Source organism: Trypanosoma melophagium, assembly GCF_022059095.1.
Source record: "Trypanosoma melophagium isolate St. Kilda chromosome Unknown ctg3segment0, whole genome shotgun sequence".
In the NCBI taxonomy this organism is placed as follows: Eukaryota; Euglenozoa; class Kinetoplastea; order Trypanosomatida; family Trypanosomatidae; genus Trypanosoma; species Trypanosoma melophagium.
In genome coordinates this window covers 262,264-287,493 of record NW_027125162.1, presented here as the reverse complement: position 1 = coordinate 287,493, position 25,230 = coordinate 262,264, and the positions used below count along the sequence as shown (strand labels likewise).

At 40.8% G+C, this 25,230-nt stretch overlaps 8 protein-coding genes across 8 annotated transcripts; all 8 read left to right on the top strand.

The window, feature by feature from the left end:
- Positions 1–354: 354 nt before the first annotated feature.
- Positions 355–4,176, top strand: LSM04_006027 (uncharacterized protein; the record flags this gene model as incomplete). Its single annotated transcript, XM_067337039.1, has 1 exon — positions 355–4,176. One exon carries the CDS (start codon positions 355–357, stop codon positions 4,174–4,176), a length of 3,822 nt encoding a protein of 1,273 aa, XP_067189847.1.
- An 808-nt stretch (positions 4,177–4,984) lies between these two features.
- LSM04_009723 (zinc finger protein) lies at positions 4,985–5,299 on the top strand (the record flags this gene model as incomplete). Its single annotated transcript, XM_067337038.1, has 1 exon — positions 4,985–5,299. One exon carries the CDS (start codon positions 4,985–4,987, stop codon positions 5,297–5,299), a length of 315 nt encoding a protein of 104 aa, XP_067190015.1.
- Positions 5,300–5,612: 313 nt separating this feature from the next.
- Positions 5,613–10,076, top strand: LSM04_009616 (LysM domain; the record flags this gene model as incomplete). Its single annotated transcript, XM_067337037.1, has 1 exon — positions 5,613–10,076. One exon carries the CDS (start codon positions 5,613–5,615, stop codon positions 10,074–10,076), a length of 4,464 nt encoding a protein of 1,487 aa, XP_067190008.1.
- Positions 10,077–11,291: 1,215 nt separating this feature from the next.
- On the top strand, positions 11,292–11,951 carry LSM04_004890 (RNA polymerase; the record flags this gene model as incomplete). Its single annotated transcript, XM_067337035.1, has 1 exon — positions 11,292–11,951. The coding sequence occupies one exon, from the start codon at positions 11,292–11,294 to the stop codon at positions 11,949–11,951; it is 660 nt and encodes a 219-aa protein (XP_067189796.1).
- Positions 11,952–12,373: 422 nt separating this feature from the next.
- LSM04_002117 (RNA polymerase) lies at positions 12,374–13,243 on the top strand (the record flags this gene model as incomplete). The annotated part of the gene is made up of 1 exon (XM_067337034.1): positions 12,374–13,243. One exon carries the CDS (start codon positions 12,374–12,376, stop codon positions 13,241–13,243), a length of 870 nt encoding a protein of 289 aa, XP_067189653.1.
- A 657-nt stretch (positions 13,244–13,900) lies between these two features.
- Positions 13,901–14,785, top strand: LSM04_009366 (Ribosomal protein S8; the record flags this gene model as incomplete). Its single annotated transcript, XM_067337033.1, has 1 exon — positions 13,901–14,785. The coding sequence occupies one exon, from the start codon at positions 13,901–13,903 to the stop codon at positions 14,783–14,785; it is 885 nt and encodes a 294-aa protein (XP_067189996.1).
- A 340-nt stretch (positions 14,786–15,125) lies between these two features.
- LSM04_002152 (CDP-alcohol phosphatidyltransferase) lies at positions 15,126–16,364 on the top strand (the record flags this gene model as incomplete). The annotated part of the gene is made up of 1 exon (XM_067337032.1): positions 15,126–16,364. One exon carries the CDS (start codon positions 15,126–15,128, stop codon positions 16,362–16,364), a length of 1,239 nt encoding a protein of 412 aa, XP_067189655.1.
- Positions 16,365–17,260: 896 nt separating this feature from the next.
- On the top strand, positions 17,261–25,081 carry LSM04_007840 (uncharacterized protein; the record flags this gene model as incomplete). Its single annotated transcript, XM_067337031.1, has 1 exon — positions 17,261–25,081. The coding sequence occupies one exon, from the start codon at positions 17,261–17,263 to the stop codon at positions 25,079–25,081; it is 7,821 nt and encodes a 2,606-aa protein (XP_067189937.1).
- Positions 25,082–25,230: the final 149 nt, after the last annotated feature.

Here is a 25,230-nt window from a genome sequence, read left to right as displayed (position 1 = left end):
AGAGCGTGAAAATGTAATCGAATGAATGTTTCATTTTTTTAATGTTGAATTTTCAAAGGATTTTGATTTCTTTTGACTGTTTTTACCTTTTCTTGTAGCAAAAAAAAAACAGCTTAAAACTGGCTTTTTCGTTATGAATATGATTCTCTTGTTTTTTTTTTCGTTTCTTTTCATCTTCTACACCACATGCAAATCATTGCGTTTGGAGTCGTTTTTATTTTATTTTTTTAACCCTCTTTCTTTCTTTCTTTTTCTTTTTTTTTAACAAAAATTGATGAATGAAACGAATACAATACACCCATTACGTTTCCTTCAGTGAGTGCAGTACAGCTAGACTGAACCTGTTTGGGATTCATGAGTTCTATCCCCTCTATAGGGGATGTGGTGCCTCATCCATTTGCATCCTCTGCCTTGTCAGTGTCATCGTGCGGAGTGGCCCCTGGTAGTACCACTACTTCCCGTTCACGGGCATTGAATGTGCAGCACAAGAGAGAAACGGCAAAGGCTACTGTAAAGGATGTCGATGTCGTTCACCAAGGCCTTAAACGCCTGGAGACTCGCATGCATGAGTTGGAATCGCGCGTACAGTACGTAAACCCATGGGTGGTGCAACATATGTGGGAATTGCTCTGTGACCTACGTGAAAAGATTGGAGTACACTACAACATTCAACAAGAGCGTGCGTGGATAGAAGAAATGCAGAACAGCCGGCAAAAACGTAGTAGGACTCAACCGACTACAGAACCTAGGGTAACTACTTCGCCTCAACGTGGGACAGTAGAAGCTATTTCTGCGGTTAGAACAGGGAATGTATTATCAGTTCCTGTTACTCCTGTACGTCTCTTTGATGGGAGCGGAGGTGAAATTCATGAAGTAGACACCTCTGTTTCTTCTGAAAGTGATGATGATGATGATAAAAGTAATACTACTACTACTACTAATAATAATAATAATAATAATAAATTATATGAATTTTCAGGTAGTGGGGATATGACTGAGTTGGATGCTAGAGGTAATAGAATTCAGGGAAGGGATAGAGATAAAATGTCGCATAACGTGGATTCTAAAACCAAAGATCAATTGAAATATAGGCGTCAACTACAAGGATATGTGGAAAAAATAGAGGAACGATGGGAAGGTTACCGTATCTCTCAGGATGAGTCTACTGCTAGAATGGAACTTGTTCTAGAAGAAAGTACATATCGAAATCTTCTCTTTTCACAGTTAGTATCAAATCTTACAACTATGGTAAGTCATGGTAAAAATTCTGTTTCATCGTCTGAATCTGAGTATCTTGAGATGGTTAATAGAGAACATCAAGGTACGATGCAGCATCAGATAGAATCCCACTATAGAACTAGTAATAAGAAGAGCGGAACCAAACGTGATTTGGGACTACGAAAACGTACTGATATTGATTTTCCATCCCCACCGCGTAGTGATCTTCCCAGTGGAATCTCACCAATTCAAGTTAAAGGAACTCCTTCAGATTTTTTTTCGCCACAAACAGTAAATGGTGGGCGTAATAGCTTAAGTAAAGGAATTCGACAAGATATAAAAAGTATTGAAGAATCGGATGAATATAATGATACTATTCAGGACGATATACAAAGAAGACACACTTTCAAAGGTGATGAAGGTATAAAGGATGTTGTTGACTCACTTCTTAAAAATAATAATTTTATACAGCAACTTGTAGACGAAGTTTCATCTCGTCTCGCTGCATTAATTCAACAAAGTGAAATGACAGTTTATAATGATGGCTCACCTTCTGAAGCCCTTCCATCTGCTCTACTACTAATTGTTCGTGAAGCTGTAAAATCTATTGCTGGAGCGCATGACAAAGCATTTTCTCGTCAGTTACAAGATTATCTTAGTGAGCAACAGAGGTTACGTGAAACCCGAGAAGAAGGACTCTGGCAGCGTATAACGGAACATATAACTACTTGGGAAAGACAAAATAAATCCATACGTAAGGAAGGTGAAGAAATGCTCCAGCAACAACAAGAACTTGTTGCGCGTGGTAAAGAGGATGCTCGGTTATGTGGTGAAGTTCGTACAGAACTGTTAAGACTTTGTGGAGAGGTCATGCGTACGGTAGAACACATGCATGAAGCTCCTGTTGTGGCTTCTCCTGTAGTACCTGCGAGTAGTAGGGAGAGTGCTGGAGCTGGGGCTGCTGCCGTTCAGAGCGACAGTGATGGCCGCCAGGACCGAATGGAATTGCGGCTGGAGACCCTCTCGGCGGCTGTGAATGGACTGTACGCGGAGCTGGCGGCGGTGCGGCGGCGGCCGGCGACGCCCCTCCCCTCGTCGGTGGCGGAGGAACAACTGGCGGGGCTGCGTGGAGCCGTCGAGGACGTGCGGGAGGCGGTGGCGATCGTCGCGCGGCGGTCGCGGGCGGCGGAGGAGCGGCTGCGGGGAGTCGAAGAGCGGCTGGACGAACGCCCCCCGCCAGTTGTTCCTCCTTCGCCGCCTCGCAGTGATCCAATCGAACCGCCCCCGCCGCCTCTTCCAAAACCCCTACTGCCGTCCGTCTCTAACGGGGGCGGGGGACAGGGATCCACCAACCGCATCTCCGTGGAGGAGGCTATGGTGGACACACAACGTGTACTGTTAGCACATAACGCAAAAGATACTAGCGCCGCTATAGACCCATTTGTAAAAGCTGTCAGCGCACTCTGTGCCACGCTGCAACAAGTTAACCACCTTTATAATGAGGGAACTGGTACCTTTGGTGGAAGTCTGCAATTGATTTTTGCAATGCCTCCATTTTCTCTACCTCGTACACTGGTATCGGCTTGCCAAGCATATCTGAGAGAACATTCTGTAGCAGAGTTGAAGGAGTCTTTAAATGCTCTCGGCATTATTTTGGACGTCTCTGAGGTTCTGTGTGATTGCTATTATTGGATGCAGTCTCACGTACTTGCTGTGGGTGAAGGATACGGAGGGTGCGTACGGACGGGAGGTGCGGAGGAATCCGGTCCATCATTATCTTCAGCAACATCATCAGTACCATTACGTGCTGCTGTTGTAATGGCATCAGATAACACTATTCCATCTTCTTCTACAAGTAGTGGAACCACAACAAAAACCTTGAAGAATACACAGAAATTTCACTCAACTGGCAAAACACCACAAAATACTAGCTGTGATATGGCGGTACAAACAGAACGTCCCACATCCACACAACCCTCATCCTCGTTATCCTCATCCTCATCATCTCAGGAGAGCAAACTAAGTGCACATAACACCCCAAAGTCTAAGACAAAGAAAACAAAGTACACACCAGATGAAAAACAGAGGGTTATAGCATCTCCTACGGCGTTGGAAGCATTAGCACTTTATCAGTCCCCTGATGAAACAGTGGAAAGTGTGAGTGGTGTGGTACATCACTATCATCATCATCACAATTGTTTTTCATGCGATGGCAATGCGCACACAACAACTTCACATTGTATCACGGACGAAGATAATAATCTTACCCCGAAATCTTATGTACCTCAAACTACAGGAATACAGTCAAATGGAGAAGGTCAGCGGGAACCATTGAATAGAAGGCATCATAAACATAAGCAGCGCAACACTGTGCAAAGCATCGACCCATCATTGCTAGACACGAGTGAGGCGTTAGCCCAACCGCTTGTTCCTATGGTGAATCGCTCACACGTGCTTGGAGATAGACGAGGGGAAATGGATGCCAACACCTCTACAAATCGTCCTGGATATCCATTACTAAACATGACATCAACTCCATCAATGTATAATGAATGTCTTCCATTACCAACTGCTGTATCATGCTTTACGGACCCAGGTCAAGTAACACGTGCCGGGGGACATATATCCTCATCTCTTAAAAATATCCAACCATTTTATACAGCCACATTACAACAGGTACGCAACTCCCAACGTCAACAGAGTAATCAGAACTGTACTAGTAGGGATATAATGGGTGCGGAAGGTGGAACTTTACATGGTGGACCTCAATTAAGGGATGAGCTATATGATACAATGCGTCGCCCTCCTAATCTTAGTCAAGGTCGACTTTTATCTACAACTGTAAGAAGTCGCGAAGAAATTCTTTCTAATGTTATGGCAGCACAGCTGCATCAAAATTCGTCTTTCTATCATGATAATAGACCTCAAGCTTCGAAGAAAAGCACCACACGTCGATGAATAATGTTATGAGAAGAGGAGGGTACGCAGTTTCTCCACAGGAGTAATAAAAAATCATACTTTAGATATAGAAATCCTGGTCAAGTTGCATTCCTCTAATTTATCCTTATTATTATTGTTGTTGGTTTTTTTTTCCTTTCTTTGATTCTTTCTCCCGTGTGTGTTCTTTCTTTTGGCGTTGTTTCAGTGGCGTATTGTAACGTTTGGAGAAAAAGCAAGAGCCATGAGAAGCAATGGGAAAGAAAGGCATAAAAGAAAGAAAGAGAGAGAGAGAGAGAGAGAGAGAGTGTGTGTGTGTGTGTGTGTGTGTGAGAGTGTGTGTGAGTGTGAGTGTGAGTGTGAGTGCGAGAAAAGTGCGACGTTAATAGCTGCGGTTTCTTATGTTTTGAATTGTATACGGTGGTCAATTATAGCTTTATTTTCTTATGAACAACAATTATTGCATTTTTTGTTTTTTACTTTTCCGTTTGAGGGTCCATTTCCTATTTTTCACTTTTCATTCTAATATATATATATATATATATATCAAACTCTTACCTATTTTTTTTTCCAGAATTGCATTCGGTCCTTCTCTGTACCCTTATCCTTCAACTTCTTCACCATTATCATCCTCCTCTTCCTCATCCATTTTTTTCTATCTCTCACACAAACACCCCACCCCCTTAGAGCGACCATATATATATATATATATATATATATATATATATATATATATTCTTCTTCGTTGTTTTCTCCTTCCTTCTCGGTAAGGGGGGTGATTGTCTCTCTCCTCGCTCCTATTGCTGCTGCTGCCAGTTATCTGGTTTCCATGTTCAACACACACGCCGGGGGTCGACCGGTGGGGGCCTTTTATTGTCCCGTCTGCGATGTGAATTGCAGCGACGCACATGCGGCGGAGCGGCATCGTGCGAGTTTGCGGCACAAAAAAAAGAGCGGCGAGTTTGAGGCGGAGAGGCGGACGTACAAAGACGACGCCAGTGTAACTGCAGAGGATATAATGGCGCTGGTGGAGCGCAAACGTGTGGAGTTAGGGGTCATACCATGGAGTCAGCTGCGGGTAAACGATGAGAAGAATAAGAAGGAAGAGGAAGAGGAAGAAAAGAAGGAGACAGCCATGGCTTAGCGAGTGAGTGAGTGTATGTGTGGTGTGGTGTGGTGTCTCTCTCCTTTTTTTTCTTTCTTTCTGTTCCTATACTTATGTGTACTCTTTCTTTCCTTTTTTTTATTTCTATTCTTTTATTATTGTTAATGGCATTATTGAGAAATGTATTCGGTATGTGCTTCTTCGCTTACTTTTCTCTTTATTTTATTTTTTATGCTTGTAAAATTGGGGGTCAGAAGTAGTGCAGAGGTGTGGATCGCTTTCTGAGGAAGTGCGTTCACACACACAGACACAAAAACAAACACACAGACCCATATATATACTTTAGACCGCCATGTCTCTCTCATCGATGGATGAGGCATGCAAACATGCGTTAGATGTTCTTGAACAAATTGTAACTAATGAAGATTTACATGCTGCTTCCAGGGGAATGTCATACGCTACTAACAGCAATAGAAATAATAGTGAAACACCGGAGGCAGTGACACTTTCATCACTTGAAAAATCTTTGGTATTACACTGCCGGTTATTACTTGAACAGACATATATGTTGAGACATCAGTTGGGCGCAGGAGATTCTTCTTTAGAAACGCACAACCCCTCCTCTTTACCACATTTTTTAGATTTTGCATTGTTTTTTCGTAAATCTCGCATGTTGCGTGAGAGAGCACGACGTGTGGGTGTTACACTTACGAGTCTTAAACATGTTGGATTGTTAGATGAAGAGTCTCTTGGACGACGTATCATTACAGATCGCGCCTTATCAGCTATAAAGGAACTTTTAGACCTTCTTGTAGCTGTAGCTGCTACACTTGCTGGAACACCATCTCTCTCTGATGTTAGTCCGTATAATCAACGTATAGGAACACCGACAACTAATTCTACTGTTACTACGACAGGAGATCTCTTACAACCGTGTACTAGTCGTTCAAGTTCTCAAGTAACGCAGTGTCATCATCCTGTAGTAGTAAATCATGAAAGCGAGGAGTTAGTTGCAGACGCAGGTCATTTAATATCACCTGTAGAGTCTGTACATGGAAGAACGAATGAGGAAATTTCTGTACATGAAAACCCCCCTTCACAGAGTTTCCCACAAAATCAAAGAAACTCTAGTGAAGAGAAGGTTAATGGCAGTAACGAGGGAAGTATCCGGAAAGGAGGAAAAGAAGAGAAAGGAGAAGAAGAACATATGTTACAACCTTTAAAACTTGGCTATACCCCATCCCCAGTAGTTCAACATATCACAACAGCATCCGATTCTGACATGAATTCACCTAAAGCATTTAGTGAATCACCTCCACGAATAATGTTATCTTCTCATAATAATACAGAGAAGTTGACAAATTCTTTACAAGATAATAAAGATATAGTAGATCAAGCGGATTCACTTGCAACAATAGCAAATGCCTATGGTATTTCATTGGATCAGTTATGTGCTGCTAATCCTCATCTTTTAGCCTTTAAATACACTCCTTTACCACCTGATACCCATTTACGAATTCCTCATAAAAAAAATTATGGAAATGTGTCTCGTGATGTACCAGTGTCTACTCGTGTGACAAGGTATACTCGAGTATTTCGTGGATCACCCTGGTGTGATTTATTACAGGATAAAAAAACCAATGATTCTACTGTTAATGATTCATGGAAGGGTACTTTTATAGCAGAGGTGGGACGCTTGTTTAAAATTCCTGATGAATGGGTAAGAGACGTTCATGTCATAAATGATAAAGAGAATGGGTTAACTGACTCTGAGAAAATGATAAGTTTTGACGTGCGTCTTCCTCTTTCACTTAGACATGAAGAAGTGGAAAAGAAAATACAAGAACATGACTTTACTGGGATGCTCCAACTGTATGAGAAAAGACATGGAGAAAAAAATCAAGAAGTAACTTCAACTGTTACATCTTTAGTAGATTCTGAGGATACTATTAAGGCACCACAGGAATTTGGAGAAACAGTACCATCATGTACGGAAAGTGATAATCACCTCAAAGGTAACACGAAAAACAACAAAAATGAAAACAAAAACAATGATAAGAGTAATGGTATTTCTCCTTTAGAAACATTTGCTCCACCATTAGGTATAGAAAAAAACTCTCTTGATATGATGCATAATAAAAATCAGGAAGAGAAAAATCTTGTTATACCAATACCTGTACAAACTGAGCCGTTGATGGGGCAAGAACAAATGCAGAGTTTTACACTATCTGGGGAGTCGTATGTTAATTCTTCTTATATGAGTGAAAAGCAAAAGAAAGAATGTCCTCTTCATAATGATGACATGCAACAAAAGAAGGAAAAAAACATCGTTTCTAGTTCATCTACTATTGAATGCAATGATGAACTTTCATTTCCTTCAAATTCTGGTGGTTTTGTACAAAAACACGATCTTTCCCCACCAATATCGCCAAGAGTATGTAGCAACAATGATAACTTACATCATGTTGGAAGTATTTCTCCGCTCTGTGGACTTCCACCAATTGCACCAACTCGTATGGCTTCCACCAGTCCACAGAGGGTAAAGGAAGAGCCTGTTGTTTTGTGGCTTTCAACAACGCATGAAAAGATAATTCGAGGAGAAAAATGGGATGAGGTACTCACATTATGTGAAGATGAGGTACGAGAAACTTTTATGAAAGAAGTTGCCCTTTTATTTGAACTCCCTGAAGAAAATGTGAAGAATATATTATTCACTCTCGGTAGTCTACACGTTACCTTTGACTTATTACATGATCGTTATTTGCAGGAAGCGGAGATTAACACCTTACTGACGGTTTTTGACTTTCCCAAGGTACGTGGTGTGTATCAGCGCTGCGTGGAATCTAGTCCTACAAAGAACGAACCCCAAACCATGGACTCCAACTCTATACAAACATGTGAACAAGAAGAAGAACAAAAAGAAAAAGAAGAGCGTTTTGATGACAGGAAGACGCCAAAGAATGAGCCCAACCACAAGATGGTACAACCCAAAGAATTAACAGCGAGCGATCTATTTCCGCCTAATGCGATAGTCAAAGAAAAGGATGGAGGCGATATCAATAATGAAAATAATAACACCACTCACCATACACCAGGTATGACACTTGCGGGTGTAGCGCAGCGAATTGGTGTAAGTGTACACGCACTACGAAAGTGCAATCCGCAGCTTGACACATATAGTGATACTGCCGTACTCCCACATAGTTGCACTGTTAATATCCCCGCAGTATTTTTTGCCGCACCGGAAACTACAAGTGAACATTCTTCTTCTTCTGACAGCAGTCGTCCTCCCTCACCAACTTTATCGGTTCCTGTACCTGTGGCTCAAGCGAACTCATCTTCTGCGGCAATTACGACCTTCACAACACGTGGAAAAAATAAAAGCAATAATACAGGACTCACACCAACCCCTAAAAAACAGTTTATACAACTCCCCCAGTCTTCTTCTTTAGATGGTGATGCGGAACTGAAGAAAACTCAGACACCGATACAGAACCGAAAGGTACCACCACGGTCACAATTGCAGACGGAATTAAATAGACAAGTTGACACGAAAAATGTACCATTGGAGAAGAAGAAGTCATTATTAGCATCTCTACTACAGTCCAATAGGTTGACAAACTCTACACATGGTGACACTGTTCAAAAAAAAAATTCAGGATCAAATGATATAAATGCGCACTCTATTGGTAAAACCTTTAGTTCAAGTCTTGGTCAGACTTCTACTACAACACCAAATGCAATATCATATCGAGAACACACGGTACTTTTATTGGCACGAAGTACGACACAATTTTTTCTCCTTCGTTTTTTTGCAAAATGGCAGTACGTTGCTCGAATACGGAGAGAACACAAAGAAACTGGATCAAAGGTCCATCCAGCACGGAGAACTAATAATGAGACGAAGCGATCAATTTCTCAAGGTCCTTTATCAGCCAGGAACAAAACAGGAGTGACGTCACACCGTGCACCTTCTCCACGTACAGGTAGTACACGAGGTCCTGGTTCAAAAAGTTTAATTGCAAAAACTATGGAAGCTATTGCCAGGACACAACTCTCAACTGCTGCATCCCCACGACGTTTAGCGAAGGAAGAACCAGCAGCAAATCGATCCTCTTCTCGTATGAAGCGGCAAGAGAGTGGTAAAAATTTACCTTTATCATCTAGAGGTACACCATTAAAGCGTATGGCTTCTGTTTCCAGTGCCAATTCACATCTTAAATCAGCACGTACTAAGAAAAGGATGGTTTCACAGCCTTGTACAAGTAATAATGTTACTCCGCGTCTTGGTTTTAATCGAGTTAGTAGTAATCCTTCTATCCCACGAGCATCATCTCTTGATCGAAGAACTAAATCTAGAGATATATCAGAAACTTCTTTACGACTTCCTCTGGGATTTCGTATTTCGTGTTCATTAGTTGTAGTAGAAGCCTACAAAGAAGCAACAGAATCTGGAATACAGTGTGGTGATAAGATACAAGAAATTGGAGGAATTCGTGTACGAACTTTGAGGCAAGTTCGTAATACGTTAGACTCCGTTGTAACTCCAAATGTTATCCTTACAGTTCTAAAAAAAGGCAATAGTACACCAATCACATTATCTGTTCTTCGAACTGAGACGACTGGAACTAGTACACCACGTGCATCATCACCAAGGGCATCTTTCTCCGATGCAATGATAACACCTATGCTTTCTGCAGCAAGAAGGGTCGCTTTAACTTCAGCCAATGCACGAAGAAACAGGTCTACCTCTTCTCAGCCACTACAAGAACGACAGAAAGTCTCTTCTATACCACTTTCACGTGGATCCCGATGAAATCAGGAGCCACATGTAGAGCAACAATAGCAAATGGAAAAGTGAATAACCTTGTAGTAGCATTTGTAGATAAAATGCAGTATTGCTTTGTGTTTAGACCTCGTTAGTAGCTAGGTAAGGTGATCAATAGCAATTAATAATAATAATAATAATAATAATAATAATAATAATAATAATAATATTGTTATCATCTCTCAAGAAACCGTGTGTAATACTTGAACGTAAAACAGAATTAAATAACTTACAGAATACCTGATTTTTTTTTTTACTTATTGTTATCAATGAGCGCTTTACAGATTAATATACTAAATTTTTCTGTTTATTTATATGTCTGGGTGTTTCTATCTATTCATTTTGTTACTGCGTGATTCGCTGGTTTCATGAATTATTCGTGTAAATTTGCATAAACAAAGAAAGCGAAAAAAAGAAGTATGAGAAACGATTCGAAATACTTTTGGTTTATGTAGATCTTCCAAAAGAGGTTTCTTCTAGTTACTTCTCTCTTTATTTCTATGTCTCTCTGTCGCTACCTCTTTTTTTATTTAGAAATTCAAGAGAGAGAGAGAGAGAGAGAGGTAAATAGAAGAAAAAAAAAGTAGAGAAATCCAAAAGAGGAAATAAAAAAATCAAAGGGGAGAAAACGGCGGTGATCAAGTAATACTATGTTTTTCTGTACACATGAGACAGTATCCCTCTCCCCCCCTCTCTCTCTCTCCATGTGTGTGCGTGTGTGTTTGAATCTCTGTCTGTCTTTACAGTCTAACGAAAAGTGAAGGAATAATAGGAGGAATGTCGGTGTAAAAAAGAAGTGATATTATTATATTATTGTGCTCAATCCATTCCTACTGTTCCTTTTAATTCCTCTTTTTTAAATATATGTGCCTGTGTATGTATGTTTCTCTTTGACTGTCTTTTACACCCTTTTGTCACTCACGCATGATTCATAAACCTCTTTTTATTCTCTCTGTTTTTTTTTTATTTTTGGTTAAATATTGTCATTTCATCATTTTGGAAGGAGTAAAAGGAGGAGGATTTCCTTATCTTTCTCAGCAGTGTGAGAAGCCGGTGTGGCAAAAAACAACTCCCCCTCCATAGGTCAAGCACGTAATAAACACTAAACCCAAGTGAGGAAAACAGAATAAAGGAAAAGAAAAACGCACAAAAACAATACAAAAACAAAAAGTATAGACAACCCAAAGAGCAGCAGCAGCAGCAATGAGCAGTGAAAGCAATGCGATTGGACAGGAGGCGTTGGTGTATGATAAGATGTTCCGTGTCATGCGCACAGTTGGGGAGATGATGCGTGATCGGCGCTATCAAGTGGCGGATCGTGTGATTCCCACAAGTGTGGAGGAGTTCCGTGATTGGTACACCGACGCCCGCGAGGGAATTATACACCGCGAGCGCATGACAGTTCCGTGCGAGCGGGTCGGCGGGGCCCAACGCGGCCGTGCGATGGTTTTCTTCGCCGACGGACTCGCAATGGAAGCGATGAAGCGTTATCACACACAGGCCACAGAGGCAAACTGCGATCGCGTTGTTATCGTCTCGCATGGAAAAGTAAATGCAACGGTGCGGAGACATGTGGAGGATCTCAATCGTAGCAGTCTTAACCTTAAAATACAATTATTTGACGAGGATGATCTTGTGGTAAACATCACCCATCATGAACTCGTACCAAAGCACACACAACTTGAAGAGGAGGAAGTGAAGGAGATGTTGCAAGCACATGCTCTGGAAATGAGTATGCTGCCACGTATTCTTTCCACAGATCCAGTGGCTGCATACTTGGGACTGGAGCGGGGACGTGTTGTGCGTATCGAGCGTAAGAGTATGTCCGCTGGTGTGTACGTGACATACCGACAAGTGGTTTAGGCATATTTAAATCTACTCATGCAGAAGAAAGAAAGAGAAAAAGAGAGGAAGAACGCAAAAATAATTGGTCTCTCTCTCTCTCTCTCTATATATATATATATATATTGGTGTTTCTCTCTTCTCTCTGTCTCTCTTTGTCGTAGTGTTCTAACTCCATTTCTAGTGAGAAAATGGCCGGCAATTTGTGACACTGCTTCTCCATTCACTGTGCATTTGTTGTTGTTGTTGTTGTCGTTGTTAATTACTATTATTGTTACTATTATTTCCTTTTTTTTTTGGGGGGGGGGGCCTTCTTCTGAAACTGGGAAGAAGAAGGAAAAGGCATACGAGAGGTAGTAGTAGTTGTTTTTTTCTTTGTGATTATTTCTGTTTAACTTATCTTTATCTTTTATCTTTTATTGTTTTTTGTGTGTTCTTAGATCATGAGTTCCCTGGCGGAGCTGAAGGTTGTGCGCCTTTACCGCGCCTTTAACACTGCCATACAAATGTGTATGGATCGCGGCTACACGGTGCGCCATCCATCGGCTGTTGCCCAAGCCATTCATGACCCAAACTTGTACGATGACGAAGATGGACTTGGCTACGATTGGTTTCTTTCTCACTTTGTGGTACAGCCATCATCATCTTCTGATGGTGGTGGAGGTGGAAAGTCAAGGGCGAAGGCAAATGAGGAAGAGATGCATGAAAATGGGGAAGAACGTGTAAGTGCTGAGAAGCAGTGGATGCCCATGTATGGTGCTATGCGACTTGTTTGTAGTCCTACGACTGCAAAGGCATCGGAAGAGGCGGAAGCGCAAGAAGACACAAATGACGATAACAATCACAAAAATGAGAAGGGAAGGCCGTTGCTGGTCTTCTTCTCTGGATCCCCAACGCTAAATATGAGTGAAGTGCAGGAGTACCGTGAAAAGGCGGTACAGAAAAACGCAAAGTGTATGATTGTCATTACAGGTGGTAAATTATCAGCAGCAGTGCGTCGAGGTGCACGGGAACTCAGCGGACGACTTCGAACTGGCACAACAGAAGAAGTTATGGCCATTCAATTATTCGAAGAGGAGGCACTCGCGTATAATATCGCACGGCATGAGACGGTTCCACCGCATGTGGTGCTGTCACCGGAGGAAACACGCACATTTCTGCAGAGCCGCCGCTTAACACTTGCGCAACTCCCACGCATTCTCGATGATGATCCAATGGTGGCTTATTTGGGTCTCACACGCGGTAGTGTTGTGCGGATTATGCGGGAATCAAAGGAAAGTGGTCCCTATGATATGTACCGACAGGTCATTTAGAGAAGTGTCTCTCTGTATCTGTCTGTGTTTGTGCTTGTGTGTCTGTGTGTGTGATTCTTGAGTAAGGGCAATACAAGCAAAGGAGCAAATTCAAATTGAAAAAAAAGTCGACAAGGCGAAGAGGAGGTGAAAGATTACCTCATGTTTTTTTAACGATTTGCTTTGTTTTGTTTTTTTTTTTTGTTTTTGCATTCTTTGTTTGTAAGGAACATATGGAAAAAAAGAAGAAGAAGTGATACGCTTAAAAATGAATGACGAAACTAAACAGAACGATAACTTCTCTTAAAATTGTTCTTGTGCTCTTCCTATTTCTACTACTGTAATATGATGCCTTATGTACTTGTGTATTGTTGTTGTTGTTGTTGTTTCTTTTGGTTTTTTCTTTTTTTCTTCTTCATTTCTTTATTACGTAAAGTGGTAGGAAGCGTGAACTTGTATCGGTGTCGTTCTTCGCCCCCTTTATTTGTCAAATTAGCACTCTCTTTCACAGAGCGTGCTTGATTGTGAGGTTCTTCTTGTCAGAGGGTGTAAGAACCTTTAGTGTAATAACAAGGAAAAAAAAAAAGGAAAAAAGAGAAGAGAAGGTTTAACAGAAGAGAAGAAAAGCAAAGGAGGAAAAAATAAATTATTTAAACATAGCTGTGGTGTACTAGTGAGATGTTTCGCCAGAGTATTGTTTTTCTGGCAAAAGTTTACGGTGCGGGAACTTCCACTGCTGCAGGGATGCAGCCCTTTTCACACCGTCTTCTGCATGGAAAACGTGAGCGACAGGGAAGTCTCTTTGCGATTGCCAATGATGTTAAGAATGATGAGAAGCGACTTCGTCAACAACTTAACGTGTTGCTAGAAGAAGAACGTATCCCATTACGTGAACGATTACAACGTCATAATATGAATAGTAATAATAATAATAATAATAGTGGTGGTGGTAATGAGGCATTTCCACAACGACGTCTTGTGGATCTCCCAGGTGTGGAACGTCGCCGTGATTTACCAGCGGATCCTATTACACGACTATTCTTTCAACATAAGGGTGATCATGCGCTTTATTACGGTACATATGACTACCCTAGTCGTCAGGATGAGGATCGTATTCAGATTGAAAAACGTGAACCACGTGAGTGGACGTTTAATGTAACGACGCCAATGTACGATTTCTGTCATCGTATACGTGAGGCAGCAGAACAGCGGAAGCGTTTTGTTATTGTTCCTTCCACTATTGAGACACGAGGATGTGCACGGGTAATGCATGATCATGGACTGGTTGCAGGATTTCGTGATTTTCACAATGATCGGGCTTTTGCAGTAGAACTAAAGTATTTTCAGGGTGAATCCACTATTAATGTTATTGAACCTTGTGCGTATGATGGTAAAACAGAATTTGAGTGGAGCCCTAAAATGATGCGACGACTCTTAAATACGCATGGTATTCACAATCGTCTTGTTGTGTATATTTGTAGAACAGCTGATAATCGTATTATTGATCACATTCAAGCAGTGAAAGAACATATTGGTGGACGGGGATTAATGATGGTGCATTAAAAGAATGAATGAAATGTGTTGTTGTTTCCTCCACAACCACACTTACACATTATATATATATATATATATATATATATATATATATATATATATATGTGCTTTCTCTATTGAAAGGCTTGTAAATGCTTTAACGTTGTCTTGCGTAATCCTCCACCTCTATGGCAATGTCTAGTGTATCTTATTTGTTTATTTAATTTTCTCTATTCTCCTACAATCCAAAACAAAAAATAAAATGATGGATGGGAAATAAGGTTAGAATCAAACAAAAATAAAAATAAATAATAAGCGAAAAAGAAGAAGAAGAAAAGGAAAAGAAAAAAAACCGATAATAGTAAAGGCTATGGAATTTCTTATATCTGTTTCATCAAAAGACAATTCCCCAGATATTCCACCACAACAGAGTTACCTCGCCGAGTATATTCTTTCACCAATCTATGATAAGATTGCCTCTTCCTATCCCAGCACGTGGACACCTAATAAAGTAACACTGTTCGGTATCTTTTCAACACTTCTTGCATCTCTATTGCTGTTTACAGGAATGCCTTCAAGTACTGTATTTGATCCACCATATGGTACTTATGTTCCTATATCATTGTTGAAGAATAAGGGCGTGAAGTCTGAAGGAAATGTTGTGTTTAGCCCATTACACCCAGCGGCATTGAAACCATTATGGAGTTCTATTTTTCCTAATGGTAATATGATGCTGTTTGTATGTGGACTTCTTAACATTATTTATTGTATTGCTGATAATACTGATGGTCGTCTAGCACGCAGATTAAAGAAGTCTAGTAACATTGGAGAATATCTTGATCATGGTCTTGATTGTGTCACTTCATTACTTTCAACTTGTGTTAGCATGAGTATTATTGGTATTTCATTCTCAAATATCACCGTTACGGTTTTGCCTATCGCTATTGCTACCGTTTTTTCACATACATTACATTATGAAAAAAACATTTTTATTTGGGGTAACCGTTTTATCTCTGTAGATGAGGCAATGATTTTCTTTGGTTTGGCAAACTGGATTATTATTTTATTTCCTCAAATTGGTGCTGCAACTGTATCTTCAGGTTTTCTTCATATGTTTCTACCAGACGAATGGGCCCAAATGTTGCACCCTTTACTTTGCATTGAAGTTGTCATGATTGTGTACTGGGTTTCACAACTCTCTGTTATTATGGGTATGGTGTTAAAGAATGTCATGATGCTCTTTCGCCTGACTACCATTACGCTAGTTATGAACACAATCGTATTACTCGGCCTCATACCAGTTCACATGAGACACATTGCGGCGGAAGGGACTGGGGGTTATGCGTGGGGTCCATTTTCGTACGTGGCTGTTTGGTGCTTTACCGCCGCATGCACGTCCAGTACAGTTGTACATATTCTCATTTACGCCCGTTGTATGCGGTTGCCCCAGGTAGATTTATGGCCCATTTCGGGTGTTATTTTTGTATGGCTTATATTCGTTTCTTGTCCGGTTGGTGGAATGGTGCTATCGGTGGCTTGGCATCTTGCACAGATCTTAAAGAACGTTCAGGGTCTCATAAAAGCAGCTCAAAAAACAAAGAGTGCCTGAGAGCAAGAAAAAAAAAAGAAAATGGAGGATAACAGAGAGATTAATTAATTATGCGTCCGTACATGAATGCATGGAACTAAATACAACTGCAGAAATACAAACATACATCCACAACGAAACGAAAGCAAAAAAAAAGTAGAAGCAGAAAAATAAAGATTTACTTGTACTGGTGTTTACAGGGTAAAAAAGAAATGGAGGAACGCCAAAAAAAGAAGGAATATCAAACGTATGCTGGAGTGATAGGTGACTCTAAATATTAATATTACCATTTCTTCTTTATTATTTCCACTCCTGTGAGAAGGGATAGAAACCTGTGAGAAAATAGATACTTCTCTGTGCGAACTTTTTCCCCTTCTTCCCTTCACTTTTCCACCCTCTCCCTTTCCCTCCGGATCTCTCTATATTCGTTTCTGGGTTTTATACACATGCATTCGCGAGCATGTCTACATGTATGTATGTACGTATGTGTGTTTTTGTTTCTTTGTTTGTTTGTTTGTTTGTTTGTTTGTGTATTTGCTCACCGACAATCGTTCCCTTTCAAAAAAAAAAAAAAAAGAAAAAAAGGAAAAATTACACTTAATTTTGCTTATTTATTGATAATTCTCTGGTGTTCATTCTATACCCGTGTCATGGGATATGGTTTGCCATAATTTCCTCCTTCTCTTTCTTTCTATGTTTAACCGCTATTAAAGAATTGTGAAGTTGAGTGCGTGTGTTTGCCTGAAAAAAAAAAGAAGAAAAGAAGATAAAGACAGAGAAAGAGAGGGATTGAAAGTGAAAAACAAACAACCAAACAAAGAAACAAAGAAGTAAAACAACGAAAATAAGTGAACGCGCGATTGCCCAGACTTTATAGCACTTTCACACACACACAAAAAAAAAAAGAAAAAAAAACAATGGATCTTCCTGACATTGTTTTGGCCTTCCAGCGGGGCTCCTCCAGTCTTCCCCGGGCGGTGCGGGTTCTCTTTCAGTACAACAACCCGCTGGCCGACCGCGAGGCGGCGCAGTTGGCGGAGTTCACACAAAAACACCCGCCGGACGCACAGGAGGCGGCCGCCCCCGCCGAAGTGAAGAGTTGGATGGACCGCCCCCTCCGGCGACTCCCCGCCCTCGCCGTCGTGCAGTGTGTGCTGGGCGCCGCAAAGACACCGAGTTTCCCACTCGCATATCAACGCCGCCTGCAGCGCCAGTTGCTGCACAAAGTGGTAAAACAAACACCACTCGCCGTGGAGGAGTGGCGTGTGGCGTTGAATCACGCGGCGGCACTTCCAATGGGATACTCCGCCACCGCACTGCGTTGTGCAGAGGAGGTGCTGAAGACAGCCGCACCAGCCGTGTTTGATAAGACGACACGGGTAGCCGGTGCTACACTGGAGGAGGTACAAGTATTGTTTGTTAAAATCTTTGCCACTGTGGTGGTACACTATGCAACACGTCATGCGGGGTGTGCGAAACACTCTACATTACCTGAATCACTTGATATTCCCAAAGGAAATGAAAATTTCTTAACAAGTGATCCAGTACGACGTTTACGACGTATTATTGATGCAAACTGTAGTAATAACAGGGAAAAATGGACTGCAGCTGTCCAGAAGTTGTTACCAGCAGAAATGCTTACAGTTTTTGTAACGGCTCCATGGCCTTGCCCTATTTTAAAAGATACAGTGTTGCAAGTTGTAAAAAATTCCCCAACTCTCTTATTTCGACTTTTAGGAAAATGCCCTGTCCCTGGATCTTTATTGGTAGAATCACCATCGGAAGTCATACAATCTTGTATGTATAATATGGGACTTACTAACTGTTCATGGAATAGTGCCCGTGATTATCTCTCATTCCTTTTGGCCATTCCCATTGAAAACAAGACGGAATACTTTAAAAATAATGGAAAGGATGGGTTTATGCAGTTATTAACACCTTTTGTAAATAATTCAAAGGTATTAACTTCAGCAGTTGCACAGGAGTGGAAGAAATATTATACATTACTTTTTCTTCAATCAGGTTCGGAAGAAGAATTACTTCCTTTGTTTCTTGAAGCCGCTTCCTACCTAGTATTAAATCGATGCCGAACTGCTACAGAGAAGGCAGCTATTATGATTATCACAAGTTCTGTTATACAGGCAGTTTCTGAGAACGTACGATCTGTAATTCCTAAAAATGATCTTGTTCGTATGATTGAACGGGATTTGGCAAGTCCTGCTAATGAAGCGGCACTAGCGGCTTGGAAACTTCTCCGAGTAAGTGGAGTAGAAAGCGAAGTTGAAGATGAAATGCGAGCAGCATTAAAAAGTTCTAAAAACAATGAAAATCTACGACGAGCAATGCTTGTACATATCTCTTCTACTCGGGCACCAGCCGATATTATTTCAGATCTCACAGAGCCTTTATTAGAAGAATGTGGTGAAGTGGAAGTTTATCGTCCAGATGCTTTTTTAGCACTTCGTCTTTCTGTACAAAGACGATCAGCTGTAGTATTAAAGTTGTGTGATATTTTATGTCAACCAGATGTAGTTGGACAACTTGGCAATAATACAGATGAATTAGATGTTCTTGCTGAAACCGCTATTGCACTTTCCAAAGTTAGTTTATTTGCTCCTATGGCACTTTTACTAACACATAAAAGTGGACTCTTACGACGACGTCTCTCTTGCTATCTTGCTGGTATAACCAATGATGCTAGTGCTACTATTGCCTTATGGGATAGTCTTACTCATGTGGTATTTGGACTTGAAACCAAAGAAAAACCAAAGATATTATCATCTAATGCCATTACGGCACTTTTTATTGTGGCTTCAGCTCTTTTAAAGCATACATCCAAGACGGCGGTGTCGAATACGCTTTGTGAAATTGTTCTCTGTTGCGGTCATGATCATATTCAAGGAGAAGACCCTTATTATTTTAACCACAATGGAACTTTGTTAGGTCGTCAACGAACGAGCTCTAAATTGGTAAATTGGCAGGTATTTGAACGTCTCTTTAGTGGAGAACACAAACATCTCTTAACATTACATGCCGAAACTATTGCAGAAAAATTATGTGAAACTTTTAATAGTTCAATGCATTTAAGTACTGCCGCTAGTCGTGGATTAATTCTACTACTAGGTTTTATGACAAGTCCCTCATCATCACTTCGGACATTTGAAAAACTTCTTAAAGTTACCAAGGAATCTGTGGATTATATGATTTCTCTTGATGTACGTGATCGTGCCATTGCAGCATCTTCAATCTCAGCACTTTTAGAGTACGAAAATATTGCACTTCGAGAACAACAACTTCTTAAAAAGTATCCTGATAAACCACCTAAAGGGATGTCGGAAGATGATTATGAAGATATGAAACGAAAGGATGCAATTGCCCTTGAAAAGGGTCGTGAAGTATTACGTAAAGAAATTGAAAAACGTACCTGTGTTATTGAGGAAACTCTACGTCAACGGAAGACAGCATTAGTAACTATTCGAACTCTTGGTACTTCTGGACGTTTCCGATTAGAAGGAGTAGAAGTATTATATCCGTATCTTCAATCTACACTTAATCGTGAAAATATCCCAGAAGTACTTGAATCTTATCTGGTAGATGCTATAAGTGGTTTACTCTCATGTACAGTTTTTGCATATGTGGCAGAGAATATGGTCCGTACTGTAGCAAAATTATATAATAAAACGTCTCTTTCTCCGGAAGATGTTTCACGAATTTCAACAATGGCATTACTTCTTCGTCAGGCGGTTACACAAATGATTCCAGCTCCTCTTTTTGTTGTATTATTACCCTTTTCACAAGTTGCCTTTAAAGCAGGTCGTGGTGGTAACGCTGTGAAAACGACAATACCTGTAGCAACACAACATCAAATTATGGGAGTACTTTTACAAAATCTTGGACAATCTCAGTTACCACAACCTACGGAAACTTTGCAACTCCTTACTACGATTTTACAGAGTTTTCCATCACTTTTTAAGAGTGTTCAACAAGGTATTAATTTGCTTATGACTATGATTCCTGCTTCTCATCTTAATGCTCTAGAATTTGGTCTATTTAACAACGCTGATGCTGTAAAAGAAGTAACTGCTGCAGCATATCACAGATTTTCCCATTTTTTGACTTGTCGACGAGCTTTGGTTCTTGCCGCTATATGTCTTCATAATACATCTGTAGATGTGAATAAATCTATGCGTCTCGTAACAGAGGATCCTAGTTATGGTTTTTCACTAAATCCAAATGATTGGAATGACCTTATGTACTACTTAAAGAATTATGGTCAACAACATAATTCTCATGCTCAACAAGTTGGTGAGGCTATGAAAGAACTTTTTGTTTTACCTTCTACTACAGAATCTCAACAAGGATTATGGTTAGAAGATTTAAAAAATTTGGGAGGATTGGGTGCGATTGTTGCTATTCAAGTACTTTCTTCTTCATTAAAAGGTGATACTTTTCAAGGTGCTTTGTTATTCCTTTGTAGTATGGCAGAATCACCTTGTACAGAATCACTTATGCGACTTATATTAGCATGTGGACGAGTAGTTTTACATGACTGTTCATTGGAAACTCTCAAAAGAATGGCACCAACACTTCAAGCACGCCTTGCTAAACCACCAAGAGATATTACCCCTGCTCATAAAGAGTTATATCTTGCTATTTCTACTGTATGGTTAACTATTATTAGTTGTCGTCTTAAAGAAACAGCATTATTAGAATCTATTATTGAGCAACAGAGTAGTACGTTAAACAATTCTAATTCAGCTATGGTACATCGTGTGGTGTGTGATTCTATGATTGAAATAACTAAAAATGATGATGTTCGTGCATCTCCTAAATTGGATGAATTTGTTGAAAAATGTTTAAAACAAACCATTCATTCTGGCTCATATATTAAAAAGAAAGCACACGCCTATGGACTTGTAGGTGTTCTTCAAGGTTTGGGACTCCCTTCACTACGAAGATATCACATAATGGAAACTATGCAAACAGCAATAAGAGAAAAACAAGCTGAAAGATCTGGAGTGATGGTACTTTTAGAAGTTATGTCGGAAATTATGGGTGTTAGATTTGAGCCATATGCACTTGCCATGTGTAGTGCATTACTTGAAGGAGTGGCAGATAAAGATCAGAAAGTATCGGAATGTGCCGATGATGCTTCACGGGCAATGGTAAGTTCTCTTACAGCAGTGGGACTACGTCAGTTGATTCCACGTCTTGTAGATGGTCTTTCTGCAGAACAGGCAAAAATGCGAGTTCCACCGTTAAATTTTATTGGTTATGTCGCTTTCTGTTCACCTAAACAACTTGCAGCAACATTACCAGAAATTACAAAACATATTAATGCTTGTTTATTTGATGTCAATCACAATGTTTCAGCAGCTGCTATGAGTGCTTTAAGACGTGTTGCTGGTGTCGTATCAAATACTGAAATACGGGAACATGTAGAAGTAATTCTTGCGGCTTTACGTTCTCCAAATACAGAGACAGAAAATGCACTTGATGCTTTACTTTATACACGCTTTGTTAATGCCGTAGATCCCGCATCTCTTGCTCTTATTATTCCTATTCTTGCGCGTGGTCTTAGTCATCAAATGCCACATACTCGTCCTAAAGCGGCACAAATTGTTGCATCTATGGTGAGTCTCGTAAATGATCCAAAGTCTCTTAAACCATACTGTGAGGAACTTGTTAAATTACTTGAAGAAGCTGCAGAAGATCCAACATCAGAATCTCGTACTACAAGTGCAAAGGCAATTGCTGCCCTTGCGGCTGCCATAGGTGGAAAAATAGTTGATGATATTATTGCATGGTGTTTTACTACATTACAAAAACCACACGTTAGTACCGTAGAAAAAGCGGGAGCAGCTCAAGTTTTTGTAGAAGTTGTAGAGAGCTGTGGTGATGCCGTTTTACATGATTCATTCCCTACTATTGAAGCAGGTATGATGGATGAGCGACCACCGGTGAGGGAAGGATTTTTGCATATTATGGTATATTCTCCTTCTACTTTTAATGCAACTACATTTCAGAGATTTTTACCTTTGGCATTTCCATGGGTATTGGAAGGACTTTCTCATTTCTCTGATAGGGTTCGTGATGTGGCATTGGCAGCAGGTTCAAGTATTATTAACCTTTATGGTACACGTAATCTTTCTCTAGTACTTAATCCATTGTTAGGTGGAGTTGTAAGTGAAGTGACAACTCTTCGTCAGAGTTCTATGTTACTTGCTTCAAAATTACTTATTCATTTGGTTCAACAAATTCGTAAAAAGATGCGTATTCAAGCAGCTAAAGAAAGTGTTGCTGGAGATAGTGAAAAGGCAGAAGAATTGGAACATGTTCTGGAACAAGATATGGAAATTACAGAAGATGGAGAAGGAAATGGAATCTTTCAAGTGGAGGCTGCTAGAGATGTTGAAAAGTCTGGTATTTCAATATTAGGTACTCTTGAAGAAATTTTGGGTACTGAAAACTTTATACGACTTTTGTCAGCAATGTATTGTGGACGTCATGAACATAATCTTAATGTGCGAACTGAAGCTAATAATGCATGGCAAGCATCTGTGGCAAGTATTCGCACGGCAGTTCATAAAATCTTTAGAGGTTTGGTTGATATTCTAGTATTATTTGCCTCTTCTGAGAATTTAGATTGTGTAGAAATGGCAGTAAAGAGTATTGAGTTTACGGCTCGTTTAAGTGAGATGATCGAACCATTTGTTGATGCTTTATGTGATCGATATAAGGATGACAAACGACGTAGTAAACTTGGTTCACTTGTATGTCTTGCAAATATTGTGGTTTATGTGGATTCACGACGTCTTATTGGTATGGGAGGTCAAATTGTGGGATGTGTTTTGCCTGGTATGCAAGAAAAAGATACTCGAATACAACAGTGTGCACGTGAAGTTTTTGCAAAGGTATCAAAATCGGTTGGACCACGGTTAATTGAAGACGCCATTGAAGCTCAAATTGAATCTTCTGTACGTGGTGTGGTGGAAGTGGTAAAGGTAAAACCTAGTGTTGCACTTGATATTGTGTTTAAATATCTTGCACGTCAAACTAAATATACACAAGGTAATCTTAATTTAATTGATGCTATTCTTGATGTTGAAGAAGCAGATGAACAGATGCGTAAATATGTGGAGGATATGAATCGGACATTACTGGCATTTTTGATACAACGTATTGATGGTGCTAGTGAAACTTATCAAAAATACATTGAAAATCTTGCTCGTGAATTTGAACATATACCAATGGATCATTGGCAAAAGGCTTTATGTGTGCCAGCTACACAATATGGTGCATTACTTGCGGCAGAAGCATATGGTTTAGGTGTTTCTTTGGATTATGTTGAGGGTATTTCTGCAGTATTCCGTGCTGCTATTGAATCACTTGGTAGTGATGATGAAGAATTACGTAGTCTTGCAGTATCCATGATACCACGACTCATGACATCATTGGAAAAACGTATAGTAGCATCACTTGAAGAAGAAGAACAGAGTGATCTTACAACAAGTAAACGAACTGCAGGAAGATATTTATTACAATATTTGGATGTATTCCAAGAAACTCTTGGTGTTACTGCACGTGCAGTTGTCACAGAAGAGGAACCAGAATTTACCGTACTTGGAGAAGGACAACCTACACGGCTCTTTGATGCCCTTATGGCATTTTATAATAGAGGCCTCGACTATGGTACTTCTCTTCAGAAAATTCAATCAGTGGAATGTATTCAAGACTTGCTTCTTTATGCACCACGTGGAGTTAGTGCTGGTGCAGCTAATACAGTTGCAGGACGTTGTTCAAAGGTATTATTTACCCGTAATGAAGGTACTGTGGTTCTTGCTCTCGTTAAATTATGCTTACAACTTATGAATTACCCTGCAAGTGGTAAAGAAAAAATGGTTGAAGGTACTATGGCTCTTGCTATGTTTAATGCTGCACTTTGCGATGCTGGCGAGGCACGTGTATTGGCATTACGTGTTGTTATTCATCTACTACAACGTTCAGAAAAGTATGCTGATCTTATTCTTGGAACTGTTGTAACTAAGAAATCTGCCGTTGATTCACCCTTACTTCGTGGTGTTATGTGTCGTTTTATATCGGTTGTGATGCGATACAGTAATTTTACCAAAGCCCTAACCCATATTACAAAACTCATGGATATTGTTCAACCCATCTGGGAACGTGCTGAGACACCAGCGACAACTGCCGTTGCTGGTGTGGCTGTTGCGGCCCTCTGCAAGTCGGCCAGCATCACCGACGAAGGATTCAGAGTCCTGAAAGAAAAGGCCCTATCGATGATGTCCATGAAGAGCAGCGCCGTCCTTGGCGGCTTTGCCTTCGCCTACTCCCTCCTCACGAGCTGCCCGGAGCGGGTGGACGCGGCCTTTGTGCGGGCGGCGGCCGGCGGCGTCCACGCGGCGGCGGAGTTTGGCGTAAGTGACAAGTTGAGCATCACGTGGATTCTGCGGGCGGCGGCGGCGCTTCTCGCGAGCGGCCAACTCGACGCGGCGGCCTTCCGGGCGGATGTCTTTCTCCCGCTGCTGCGGCGGGTGGACGCGAACGACGAACTCATGATGAGCACCGCGCAGTTTTACCACGACGTGCTCGCGGCGAAACTCCCAGCGGCGGCGGCAGCAGCGGCGAATCGCCCGCACGAGGCGAGTGCCCAATGGGACGTCGTGGGGCACTTTGACGCCGACCTCGATGATGAGGTGGCCGCCGACACAGTGTACTAGCACACACATACATACATACTGACTATTTACATATATATGGGTGTGTGAAGAAAGAGAAGAGAATGAAGATGAGCAAAAAAAAAAAAAGAAGGAATGAAAAGGAAAATGAAAAATTAACTTGAGATGTTAACGTAAACGTAACAATTTAA